This window comes from Talpa europaea (assembly GCF_964194135.1).
Source record: "Talpa europaea genome assembly, chromosome: 2".
Classification (NCBI taxonomy): Eukaryota; Metazoa; Chordata; class Mammalia; order Eulipotyphla; family Talpidae; genus Talpa; species Talpa europaea.
This window is the reverse complement of record NC_140068.1, coordinates 79,353,311-79,366,993: the sequence shown is the minus strand read 5'-3', so window position 1 is coordinate 79,366,993 and position 13,683 is coordinate 79,353,311. Positions and strand designations below refer to the sequence as shown.

Below are 13,683 nucleotides of genomic sequence, written 5' to 3'. Positions count from 1 at the left end.
TGAATAAATACAGTATAGAAAAACTCATTGTAAATGCACAGCTCTACAGAAATGCTAAAGACATCTTGACCTTTGAGTTTCTTTCACAACTCCCTCCACCCACAGCTCTTAAGCACAGAGCAACTGACTTTTCTTGACTATAATGCCTTTCAGATACTGCAGGTTCCCACAATGATGCCAAGTAAGGACTCGAATAAAGAGAACTGAGGTCACCTTCAGGTAATTTCTAGCCAAATTAGGCCCCACTAAGCCTGGAAATCAAAATGTTTCTCATGGGTAAATGGAGTACAGATGGGAAATCAAGCCCGTGTGTGACTGGGCATGATTTAGAGAAACTGTTATTGATATGACAGTTCTTAGCAGGCAAGCTCATGAGAAGCTGGATTTCAGTTGCTGTGCAAGTAGCAGAATAATAGTTTTTTGACTTTTGAATTTCCTACACTTTGCCAGTGGTTATTACAGCCAATAATCTGGGCTATGTTTATCCCAGAGAGGTTTTGACTTAAGAACCTAGATATTTTAGAGGTAAAGAATATTCCATGTACCTTCTGTGCATAAAATTTTATGTATTTTGTAGTGATGAAAATGTTGTACATGATATGAAATATTGTAAATTTTTAACTTTGTAGGAATGGCAATGGTCTATTTCTAACACTTATACACTCTTGGGAAAACATTGAAATTCTTGATTAATGTTTAACTACAAGAAGTATACTCAGTTCCAGTAAAGGATTGGTTTCAAGATTCAGGCTGGGTTGCCTTAATGTTTCACATTCTGGCTCCCAGGAGAAGCCCCCATATATTACACTGAATATATCAGAAAGTGGAAGTCAAATCTGACCTTTAGAGAATGTGGACTGGATATAAGATCTTAATCTTCTCTTATCTTACTACAGAAATTTGGATGGACAAACACTATTTATCTAGAAGAGCAGTGGACCTAGCAGCTGGTTTCACTAGGAATGACACCATTTTGGAAAGTACTCGATTCAAAAGAGCCATTTTCAAAGGGAAGTACTGTAGAAGTTTTGGTTGTTGTGAAGACAGAGATGATGGCTGTGTCACTCAGTTCTATGAGCTGAATGCACTATGTTACTGTGATAAATTCTGTGAAAGGGAAAATTCTGATTGCTGTCCTGATTACCAGTCATTTTGCCGTGAAGAGAAAGAATGGCCTCCTCACACAAAGCCTTGGTATCCTGAAGGTAGGATTTGGGAAAGTGTTTAAGCATTATCCTAGTTCATAACAAGATCTCTCAAACTTTTCTCTTCTCTTCTGTCCCCTTCCCCTCGCTCCCTTCTTCCTTGCTCTTTCTTCTCAATGAAAAATGAATATGATTACCAACTTTAATTACTTCTTTAGATTGTTAAAGTGTTGACTTTGATGATGGTACCTGCATTATAGTAGTACCTTTAGTAAAGTTTTGGTCTGATGGCCATGGATGCTGGTCTGGATCTTGTTTTGAGCACTGATTCAATTTATATAAGAATTACTTTTTCATTCTTGGTAAATGTATTGGTATCAGGATTCTCAGGCTTTTGTGAATGGGACCTCTTAGAAAATCTCATTAAAGACAAAGTCTGACCATCAGTAGATTTATGTAACATGTTTACTTACTACTTACTCCATGACACTGATGAAACTTCTAGCATGAGAAACAGTGGTCTAGCAATGTCATTAAAATTAGTAAAAAAGCAAAATAAAATCAGTTGCTATTCTTGCTAATACCAAAGATTCTCCATGTATGTTTTTCTTTAGTTTTGTTTTGCCAATCTGGGAATTTTTTTAACTATTAAAATCAAAGGAGGGGATCATCTTCAGTATTGGTAAAAGTCTAGAATTATGTAGATAAACAAATTATTCATAAGGTAAATGGTAGAATTTATTGGTTTAATTATATGATAGTTGTATTGATTTTGAGAAATAGCTGTTAACAAGATTTGGAACAAGACAAACAATAAAACTCTTACACTTATTTTATTTTTTTCACTGATTATGTCAAATCTCAGCTGAAATGCAGGCTTAATAGGAGCTCTGTCACACTACTGTAAATGGGTAATAGTGACTAGAAATTAGAGTTAGAATACAATTTAGGATAAATTAGGGATTTAGTGTCCTTATTTTAAAATAGAAAATTAATTTCAAATCCAGATGCCTTTTCCCTCATTCTTAATAATGGCATCTTGTTTGTAAAATTAATGAGATTCTTCTGAAAACACAAAAATATTATGCTAAAATTCCCATAAAATTGTCATTTATCCTAGACCCTTGCCTTTACCAATAAACAGCTCAGTCAATATTTATTTTATACTAAAAGAGTAGTAGATACCTGAGTAGGAATGGGCGATCTAGTATTTATCAACAGTTAGTCATTGGTATCCCTATTGTACAGGCAGTGTGCTTAGTGCAATAATGGAAAAGAAAAAGATCAGATCTTATCTCATTAAGTGACAATTAAGTTGGGTGGGAGAGGGTATAGCAAATGTACCATACAATTACAAATTGTGATGCATTCTCCAAAGGAAACATTTAGGGTGCTGTGAGAATGTATACCATAAGAAAACAGTAATATATAAAATAATATAGAACATTAGCCTGGGTAGGAAGGGGTGGGACAGTAAGGAAAGACATTTTGGTTGAGAGTTCTGAGTGAGAAATGAACTGACCTGAAGAAGAGATGACAGGAATGTATTGCAGATCTGTGAGATAGGAGCATGGCATGGGCCAGGATCAGGAAGGCCACCATTTCTGGGGAAAAATAACTAGGGGAAGTTTGAGGGTGACATGCTATGAGGTTTGAGAGGTGAGTAAAACCTAGATATATGCCAGGATTGATTGGAATTATTAAGGGTTTGAGATTTTATTTTCTTGTGAGAATGCATAAAAAGTGTTCAGTATAAATAGGATTGGTTTCATGGGTGTTGAGTCTCAATATTACATATTAAAGCTGCAGTGTTTTTGATGTGCTAAAATGTATTTGAGCATTCCTTATTTGAGACATCTTGCCCATTTAGGAGAGTAATTGCTACTTCTTCAATGTCGATTTTTGCTTGAAAGCTAGTATTTTGCTATGACTTTAATTTAGGGTCATGTTTTAGGTAGAACTTATGTTCCAGGTGTAGTCTTTATTCCATTCATTATGGAGGGAAGCAATTAATCATTTTAGTTAGCAGCAAAAAGTTCACATTAGACTATAATTGCTCTCATGAAAGTGATTTTTTTCTTTTGTTTTATCTTGGTTATGAAAGTAGCTGGTTGAAAGAAAATGCACTATACAATATTGAAAAATTGTGCAAAATTAGCTAAAAAAGAAAGCAGTGTAGAACATAGCTGATTTTTTGCCTGTATAAAGCAGCTTTCCTCTGATTAGCTATGTTGTTCATTCACTAATCTAGTAAATATTTTTTAAAATTATCTAGTTATATAATATTGTTTAATTCTTATTACTACATCTATCTACCCCAAACCAGTGATTTAAAATTACATATGTTTTCATAAAGATTAACAAAATAATTCCTTTTGTAAAAAGTAAAAGTAGGGCATATTACTGTTTTTTAACACTTGTGACTTAAAACTGTATGCAGTAGCATGAGGACTAAAAAAAATGTCACTTTTATATGATTTGGAAGTAGGACATATTAGTGTAACCCTCTTTCTTTGTGTTTTTTCTCATCTCTGACGTTAACTTCCAGGATTTCAAATATCAGATACAGTAAACAAATGATACAATTTGATCTAGAACCAGAGTGGACTTTGCAGACAGAATCTCTTGGAATAGTAGGTCTTCCAGAAAGAATCTAGTACTAGGTCTGTTGTGAACAGTCCTCCGCTGACTTGAACTGACCTGAAGAAGAGACAACAAATAGGTGCTGCAGATCTGAGAATGAGGAGCTTGTTGGTAAAAATGTATATTATGCCACTGGCACATTTGAACTGGTTAAAGCTATTTGCTCCTTTACAAGGTTCTCATCTGCATATTAACGGAGATAAATCACAATACAAATTCTTACATACATGCAGATAGTTACAAAAATGTGTACTGATAAGTCAATGTAAAGTAACTCACACAACCTTGATCTGTTTCATGAAGTTTCAAACCCTTGTTCATTTAGATGTACACACATTTACCTTGCATGGAAAACTTATTAGAAACACATATGATAATACCAGAGAAATAGGACTCTATTAGGGAATGAGAAGCCCTTCTACTCAGTGGCTGAATACAAAGTCTTTTAGAGATAAATCCTCTACCAGGTCTAAAAGTAAAGGTTTTGACCTTAAGAGATATATTTAAGGGCCTTCCCGGTGGCGCAGCGGTTGAGCGCTGGGTTGCGAAGCTGCCCGGTTCGATCCCCGGCTGCTCCCCGGCCTCTGGAGAAGGATCCCACATGGCGCGCAGACCTCTCCTGTGTCACCCGCTGCTCCCCTCAGCAGTATATTTCGGTCCTTCTGCCTGTTCTGTTCCCTGCTCTGGCTCTGGTGAATTCTCTCGCCCTCCTGTGCTTCTGACTGTACCCAGTGCATGTATAAATAAATAAAAAAATAAATCTTAAAAAAAAAGAGAGAGAGATATATATTTAAACCATGGGATATAAGAGTGGGATGTGGGCTTTAAAATATTTTAGCTAAATTTATATAAATTGAATACTATTAATTTGATCAGTAAGAACAACTAATTACTTATAAACATGCTGATTAACAAATCACCAGTTTTACCAGTGAAAGTCCATTTCCTGTATTCATTATGCTAATGCTCTAGTGTTCACCAAAAGATAGACAATAAAGTACTTGTAGCAGCTTCCAGGAGTCTGGCCTTCAAATTGAATACTAGTGACACCGTGCCGCCCCCCCACCCCACCATGGGTTCTTGAGTAGAGCAAGTAACTGACTTCCCTAAAGTGAAGTTTGGAACAGCACAGATATTATATTATGGTGAAGTATTTAAAAACAGACATCATATTACTATCTTTTCTCAAATCAATAGAAGATTGATTTCACTTTCCAAACACCTGATTTGCTTCATTTTGTATTAATGGCTGTTAAAGTTATAAAACTCCATTAATTTCAGTGGTCAGTATATTTTTTGTTTTGATCAAGATGCTGTATGGGTAACCAGATTGACTCACTCACTCTGAGATGCTTCATACATATTTCATTGAGAAAATGAAACCACCAGGGAGAGTTTCTTATTTCTCTACCATCATAGCTTTCAATCTACTGTTTACATGGAGTTAATTCCTTCTCTTGAACATTTTCTCTTGCCTTTTCTGTTTTAACTGCAATATGATTTTATTGCTAAATACTCTTGAAATACTACTGCACTAAAGTGAGTATCTCTCTTTCATTTTAATAAATAAAAATTGTTTTATATTTTAATTGGCTTTTCCAATAAAAGGGAGACAGTTTGAAAATATGTAATACTTAAAAGAGACTAATATATTTGATGTTTCAAGAATTCCTCCTTATGTTTTTATTGAACTAATCATATTCAATTTAATTTATTAAATTTGTTTGCAAATATAAAATTGAGAAACGATCAGTATATACAGCCATAGCATTACTGTGCAGTACTGAACAACAATATACAAAGCATATGATCCATAAAACATTAGAGAGATGATGTTGGAAGAATCTGAACGATATATTTGTTTCTTTTCCTACTAAACTGACATTCAACACATCTGTGAAATCATCTAAAATGAGTATCAAAATTGCTTTCCTAACTTTGACTTACGGCCATCCTAGGCCATGAGTAACGTAATCTGCATTGCCCACGTCTCAGTAGACATTTCCAAGTGAATACAAAATGTTCCAGTAAACCTATAGGTAGAGAAGACAACATGTACAGGTACAGAAGTTGTTACTGAGTTTCCCTGGAATTATCTAAAATGTCATTTCTCTCACCTTTTCAAGATCTTTGTCCTTGTAATTGTCTTCCCTTTTCAATCCTCTCTTTACCTCCTTCCTTCCCTCGCTCTGTCTGTCTTCTCTTTTCTGCCTTCTCCTTCCTCCCCACCCCTTTTCTCTCCTAGTATCATTTTCCCTCTTCTTTCCTTGGTCATATTTCAATTTATAAAATGAGGTTGTATAACTCCTGATCCTGAAGAAGCCCTCCTTTGATTCCACTTCTTTAACCATCTACTGTCCCATTTACTTTTTCCCTCTGATGACAAAATTTATGAAAGAGAAATTTTGCTTTCTGGCCTCCAAATCTCTCATCAATCCATTCCTAGAAGATATCACTCTGCTACCTCACCCAAATCTATCTTGGTGGGTTATTGAGACTTCCACTTTACCAAATACACCATTCAGATGTTTATTTTCCTTTTCTTGACCTCTCAGGAACACTGTACACAGTTGACCACTTCCACTCTTATAAAAACTTTATTCTCTTGTTTTTTAGGACACTACCTTTTCTTAAATTCTCTACTTTCTCCTTCCCAGTAGAGGCCCACTCTTTCACAATTTCCTCTTCTGAATGGCTGTCAACTGAAATGTTTTCAGCTCATTTCTGGACCACACACGCTTACGAGAATTCTTATTAAGTCTCAAGACTTAAAAAAAATGTGTGTCACTGTCTCAAATTCATGTTCCAGCCTGGACTTAACTCTGGATTTCTGTAAACTACTCTACTTGAAATTCTCTATTATGAAATCTAATTTAGATTTGATCTAAATATAAAATAGGCAAAGTAGAACTCTTGATTTCTTGCTACAAGCTGTTCTTTATTCCAGTAATAGCTTCACCACCCCTGTATTGCTCTAGCCAAAACCCTAGTGAGACATTCTGGTTTCTCATTCCCCAAACTTAATCCTTGAGCAAGTCATATTTGCTAAACTCCAAATCACATCCATCCACTTCTCTGCATCCTCATCATTATACAAATCCTTCATTCTTCTGGGAACCCTGACACAGTCAAAACAACAAGAGTGATGAAGCCAGAGAGTAGGGTAGAGACAGGATAAGGTCTTTCAGATCATCATAAAAAGTATGATTTTTTTTTCTAAATTTGATAGGAAACAACGTGAGGATTTTAAGTTGACCCAATCTAGAGGTTGAAAGGGCTAACTTCTTTGTGTGGTTATAAGGAATACAAAGGAGTCAGGAAGGATTATAGGCAAAAATTGGTCTCTGTGTTGTTTACAAGACAATGCTCCATTTTGTAAATACCTTGATCAGGCTCTTATGTAGCTTATTACAGTTTTTGCTCAAGAGGCCCATTCTCAAATGAGATTACAGTGAACTTGGTTTCTTATAGTCAACTCTAACTTGACTATAGTAGATCGTCTAAGGATCTAGAAATGGAATTTTTTCTAACACTAAGACTAGGTACTAACCTAGACCTGGTGATAGCATTATCTTGACTTTAAAATTATTTGCTAGGGTACAGGTCAGAGAACGGATAATTGTTTTTTCATCCTTTAGGACTATGACATTGGTATGTTGGATAAGCAAAATGCATGGCATGTGATTAAAACTCAGCTTTGATTTTTAGTCAGGAAAGTGTTCCCCTTGACTTTGAGTGAAAACTTGGATTTTCTCTTGCTCCTTAGTGACAAAAAGCTCTAGGATCTCTTTAAATTACAAATAGAGTATAAATTCAATTACTAATGATTGTGAATTTTCAAAAATCCACAGGAAAGAGATGAATAGATGCAAATACATAAAGATTTTAGGTTCATTTGGCAAAATATTGAAATATGAAAGTCTAGTACATGTAGAAAAAGAGTAATTTTGAAATATTTCCTACGCATTTTTGAAGAATAAGACAATAGCTAATTACTTAATTGGATTTTGTAATAGATACTATGACTAGTAGTTAAACCAGGTTCCTTGGTATACTTCCTAAACATGTAGATTTTCCCTATGATTTTATCAATGAAAAATTAGGATTTATTTTGCTTAATTAGGGGCCATTTATGTGATTTATCATATTTTTCTGTAAAAAATGTTCTCACATGTAAAGTATTGAATTTAGTACTTTTGCTAATTCAGTATAAATTTTAAATTGGTATAAATTATATTTTTGAAAAGGGCTTAATTTGTAACCAGGGTATTATTTTGAAAATACCTTACGATCATTACCATATGATGATGGCTCATCATTGTTGTCATTTGAATAGTTTATATATATAACTTGGAAAATTAAATATTTTATATAAAATAAAAGTTAGCAATTAGTTTTAGTAGTTGAGAAATTTTGGATTTGAACACAAGTAGTTACAATCTTACTGGTTTTATAAATTTTTGTTCTCAATCCTGAAGGAAAAATAGAATTTATTTATTTTTAAGATTTATTTATTTTTATACAAGAACTGGGGTACAGGCTAGAGGCATGGGAGGGTGACAGGATTCACCAGAGATGGAACAGGGAGCAGAACAGGCAGACAGACCAAAATACACTGCTGAGTGGAGCAGCAGGGGTGACAGATGTCTGCTGCATCATGTGGGAATCTCCCTGGCCTGCCGGGAATCGAACCCATGCTGCAGAGCCTGTGGACAGCTTCACAGTGCTGTGCTCAATTTGCTGCACCAGCCAGGAGGCCCCAGAATTTATTTTTGTAAAGTGAATTCAATGAAATGACTACACATTTTGGTCCAATACTTGGAGCCACTTATTCCAGTCATAAGCAATTAATCATATTCATTTATGAGAATTAGATTTTAAATAAATGATATCATAAATTGACATAAACACTGTTTCATTACTTACCTGTTTAAACACTATCTTTTGAATGTAGTTAATGATTTATTCTTGGTAATCTAGTCTTTATGATTTACAGATCCTTTCCATTGGAACATAGCATGAGAGTGAAAGCAAAAACACATGGGACAAGCCCAGAAGAGTGTGATATATAAACCTTGGCACAAACCAAATGTGGTTTGTTTCATCATATTGGTACCAAATATTTGTGTATATTGAAAATACGTACAATTTAGATCGCTTCTTTTGTTAATGCACTTTCTTATTCAATTGAGAATTTTCATTTGTTTACATGTTATATTGACAGGTTGCTTCAGAAATGGACAACATTATCAAGAAGGATCAGTAATTAAAGAAAACTGCAACTCCTGGTAATGAACTTAAGTGGCATAGAAGTGAATTTTAACATTTGTGTATTTTTCAAATAAAGAGCATATTTGTTTGACATTATATTTAAATATAGACAGAACCATAGGTTTTTATACATATTTGTAGATTTTTAAAAATGCATTCCAGTCTAGTGAATATTGAAACATAGTATCACATACATATTTTTTAATGTTTGAGTCTTACGTGCATGACAGTAAGCTTTCATCACACAGCAGAACTGTTTTAAATGTACTTCTAAAGTATAAACATTCTGTATACTACAGGCAAATGAACACAAAATCCACATATAACAATAGCCTGCCATGAAAGAATTATCCTGCAGAAAGTTTTAAAATGCAAAAAAAATTGTATCTACTTTCTAAATGATCTTACATTTTCAAACTTCAATAAATACATGGTCATTTCAATTTTGATTTCCTTGAGCAGAAGATAAGAGCATATCTAGTGGTTATGATTCATTGAATCAGATAGTCATACAACTCACCTTAATCAAAAGTATATTCTGTGCCTTACCAATGTGCAAGTCTGGTTACTTATTTTGTAAATGTACTCCATCAAGGCTGATCACCTTTATGTTTTCATATCTGCAGCACATGCTCAGGACAGCAGTGGAAGTGTTCCCAGCATGAGTGCCTTGTTCAACCAGAATTAATTGAACAGGTCAACAAAGGAGACTATGGGTGAGTGACATCTTGTGTTTTTAGGCTTTGTGGCACTCCCATTTACTCCTCAGATTTTAAATAATGTATTTCCAAAATTTACTTCTGAAAATGGTCATTATTAAAAAAAATGTGTAAGAGGGAAATGTGCAAGAAGGGAGAAAGGTATGTACAATTGGAATGCACAAGGTGAACATTAAACAATTAAAATTTTAAATTAAAAATAAGAAAGAAGAAATATAGAGCATGGTTTTAAATTGGAGAAGAGCAGTGTCAGTGTGAATAAGTAGTAAAGGGAGTTATACTTTAGATAAGTATTCAGACGTAATTAGGAAGCAAATAAATTGATTTATTAACTTTTACCATTTTTCCCTCTGCTGCTGCCCTGACAGTACATCACATGCTCCGCTGTACTGGGTAGAATCTGACCTTAAGAGGATGGCATTTTATCTTGATAATCTCCCAAATAACCAGTCCTTCTAGACAGTTTCACTGACATGACTGATATCTAACCAGTTTCATTTATCCTTGAATCAAGACAGGGCAAACCATTTTGCTGATAAACTAAAGATAGGGATGACTGACATTTAAACATTGAAAATAACTCTAATCCTCCTCTACAGATTAATAAATTAAGTGACTTCTCCACTTGCACAAAGAATAAAGATGTAGGTGCTAACACTGATTTTCTTTACTGAACTGAAATGAAGAAGGATAGGCTGACTATGTCTGCCTAAGGATTTTTTTGCTACCATTGATCAATCTCTATATGATTTTGATAGCATTTTCCACATTCTAGAAAGGACTTCACAGAAGCTCTCTTGCCAACCAACTATAAAAGTGAGATAATCCTGAAATGTATTTTTTACATTACATGAGATGTATGTTTCCCAGCACCATGGGGACAGTGAATTTCAATGTAACCAAAGCATTTTCTTGGAAGACAGGAATATAGAAAGTCACATTTATTGATATTAATAGTCTCAAGCCTTTCTCAATTCCTGTGTTTAACCAATATTTTATGTGATAATATGATGACATTTTAACTATTTCTAGGGAAAGCCAATTACAATTCTCTGTGGTTAAGTGATATTTAAATCTTTTAAAGAAAATAAGAGTATGTGTCATCATGAGACATTATCTGAATCAGGTTCCTGAAAGACTTCAAATGCTTAACCTAACAAGCACAAAATTTCAAGAAGCCATAATAAAACAAACTACATTTCCATTGTCACAGTATCCATCACAAAACATATCGGAAGCAGTGTGGAAAGCAAGCATATGTGAGAGTACAGGAGCTGTTGGGAATGTTGCCTTTCATGAAACGGAGAATTTTCATTGTTTATTTTGAGAGCTCTTCAAGACTATTTAGGAGGCATGGACTTTGCCTTTTAGTAGCAGACATGAGATGATGTTAAAGTCATAAAAAGTGAAGTATCAGACTTCCCCTGGTGGCACAGCGGTTGAGCACTGGGTTGCGAGGCTGCCCGCAGCATCTGCAATGCCAGTTCGATCCCCGGCCACTGGTGAGGGTCCCACCAAAAAAAAAAAAGTGAAGTATCATTGGAGCTAAAGGAAACACACACAAATGAGAACAAAATAAGAAGAAAACTATGAAGAAATGGAACAAAACTAAATAGAACAAAACAAAATCTAATTCTCAGATTCTGTTCCTTAAGTTTAAAGTATTTGAAAATAGAATCATACAATTCATTATTTATTAAGTGCTTTTTAAAATAGCCTACATACAAATATATGTTCTTTTCTTTAAAGCATTTTTTTCTCTCATGTTGGTAGTATTTTAGATCTAAGTGTTTATTCTTTCTATATAACCTATTTCAGTGCTTATTTATTTATTCCCTGCATTATGCATTATTTAATGCAATCAATTGAAATTAACAAAATACATGTTTTACTATGGCACTTGTAATGATACACATAAGTAAATATCTGTCTTAAAGGAATTTACCATCAACCTGAGATGTTAACATGTGATAACTTTGTACAAGATTTCTAATGATAAGGCACACGATAGGGCCTCCCCGGTGGCGCAGCGGTTGAGTGCTGGGTTGCGAAGCTCCCCGCGGCCTCTGCGGCACCGGTTCGATCCCCGGCTGCTCCCCGCCCACCGGAGGAGGGTCCCACATGGCCTGCAGACCTCTCCTGCTGCCCGCTGCTCCCCTCAGCAGTGTACTTTGGTCCTTCTGCCTGCTCTGCTCCCCGCTCTGGCTCTGGTGAATTCTCTCACCCTCCCGCGCTTCTGACTGTACCCAGTGCATGTATAAACAAACAAACAAACAAATAAATAAATAAATAATATACGTGCCTCTTAAAAAAAAATAAATAAGGCACACGATAAGTGCCCAATTAATAGCACAAGTAATAGCCAGTAAGTTAATGAAACAAAGGGAGATAAACTATTTTAGTTATGTGTGCTATGTGGCAAACTACTTCAAAATTTTGTAAGTTAATACCACGCGTTTTCCAGTTCTTCACATCAGCAATTTGGGATGAACTCAGCTGAGACTTTTACAGCTCTCCTGGGAATACTCTGTCTGCAGACAGCTTGATCCTCAGCTGGGGTTGAATTATCTAAGATGGCCTCACTTCCATGTCCGGAGTTGGGGGCTGGTTGTTGGTGTGGCAACAGGTCTCCAGTGAGGAGCCTCAGCTTCTTCACATAATGATGTGTTCTGATGGGGCAAGAGTGGAAGTTGCACAAAGGCTTCTTTTGAGGCCTCTGCTTTAAAGTTATGTGGCATCAATTCTACTGATTTCTATTGGGTGTAACTCAGCTCTAGGACAGCCACATGCTAAGGTTGGGGAAATAAAGCCCCTCTTGATGCAAATCATTAGTGTGGCCATTTTTAATCTAGAACACATTTCTAAACTGGATTTTTATGAACCCCCCAAAATAGTTTACCAGATAAGTTGATCTTGATTTTTTAAAGATTTATTTATTTATTTATACAAGAATCAGGGTACAGTCCAGATGTGTGGGAGGGTGAGAGGATTCACCAGAGACAGAGCAGAGAACAGAACAGGCAGACTGATGGAATACACTATTGAGGGGAGCAGCGGGCGCGACAGGAGAGATCTGCTGTGCCATGTTGGACCCTCCCCAGCCGGCCGGGATCGAACCAGCACTGCAGAGGCTGCAGACAGCTTCACAGCGCGGAGCTCAACCACCTGTGCCACCAGGGGAGGTCCAAGTTGACCTTGATTTTAACCTCATTTCTCAAAATCAGCATACCCCAAGCAGAAATGATTATTTTTTTGACCTATTCTTGGTTACTGGCATCCTCCATCCATCCTGTCAACCAAACCAGAAGATGTAAAGTGAATTAGATTCTTTTCTTTTTGTTTTCAGTCACTATTATCTTGTAATTCTCACATTCAAAGATTTTTTAAGACATTTCCTCCATTCCTTTGCTCTATGCTAGTGCATTTCTTTATCAAGCTTACTTTGAAACCTGTGGTTTTTGTCTTTTCCAGTCTGACTAAACTTCAATCTGTCATATTTTTATGGTTATCCTTCTATAACAAAGCTTTGATTCTTCCACTCATGTTATTAAAAATTCTCAATGATACACTGCATGTAAAATGGAATTATACTCTTTAGACTAAGAAGCAATCTAGTCCAAGTGCTTATTTACTTCCTTATCTTTTACATTCTTTGCAGTTTCTGGTTCCTCTCATATTTTAAGCATTTAATTTATCTGCTATTCCCTAAATGTGCTACCCAATTTCAAATCTTTCATGTTTTGCCCACAGCTGACATTATTTAGAATAAACACTTTCTTCTTCCATATCTGGCCACTCAACTCATTCTCTTCCAGTTTGAGCACAGAAATCACTTTTTTTTAAAAGATTTATTTTATTTTTATGCATACAAGAGCTGGGATACAGATAGAGGTGCAGGGGGGTGA

At 35.4% G+C, this 13,683-nt stretch overlaps 1 protein-coding gene across 1 annotated transcript in view; it reads left to right on the top strand.

The window, feature by feature from the left end:
* Window positions 1-850: 850 nt before the first annotated feature.
* The window catches only part of TINAG (tubulointerstitial nephritis antigen), a gene marked incomplete at both ends in the record, with an annotated part of 68,884 nt that continues 56,051 nt past the window's right edge, over window positions 851-13,683 (top strand). Inside the window, 3 exons of the mRNA XM_084228063.1 lie at window positions 851-1,205; window positions 9,013-9,076; window positions 9,686-9,775. Of these exons, the coding sequence (XP_084084189.1) occupies window positions 851-1,205; window positions 9,013-9,076; window positions 9,686-9,775 (509 nt within the window). The remainder of the gene's footprint in view (window positions 1,206-9,012; window positions 9,077-9,685; window positions 9,776-13,683) is intronic.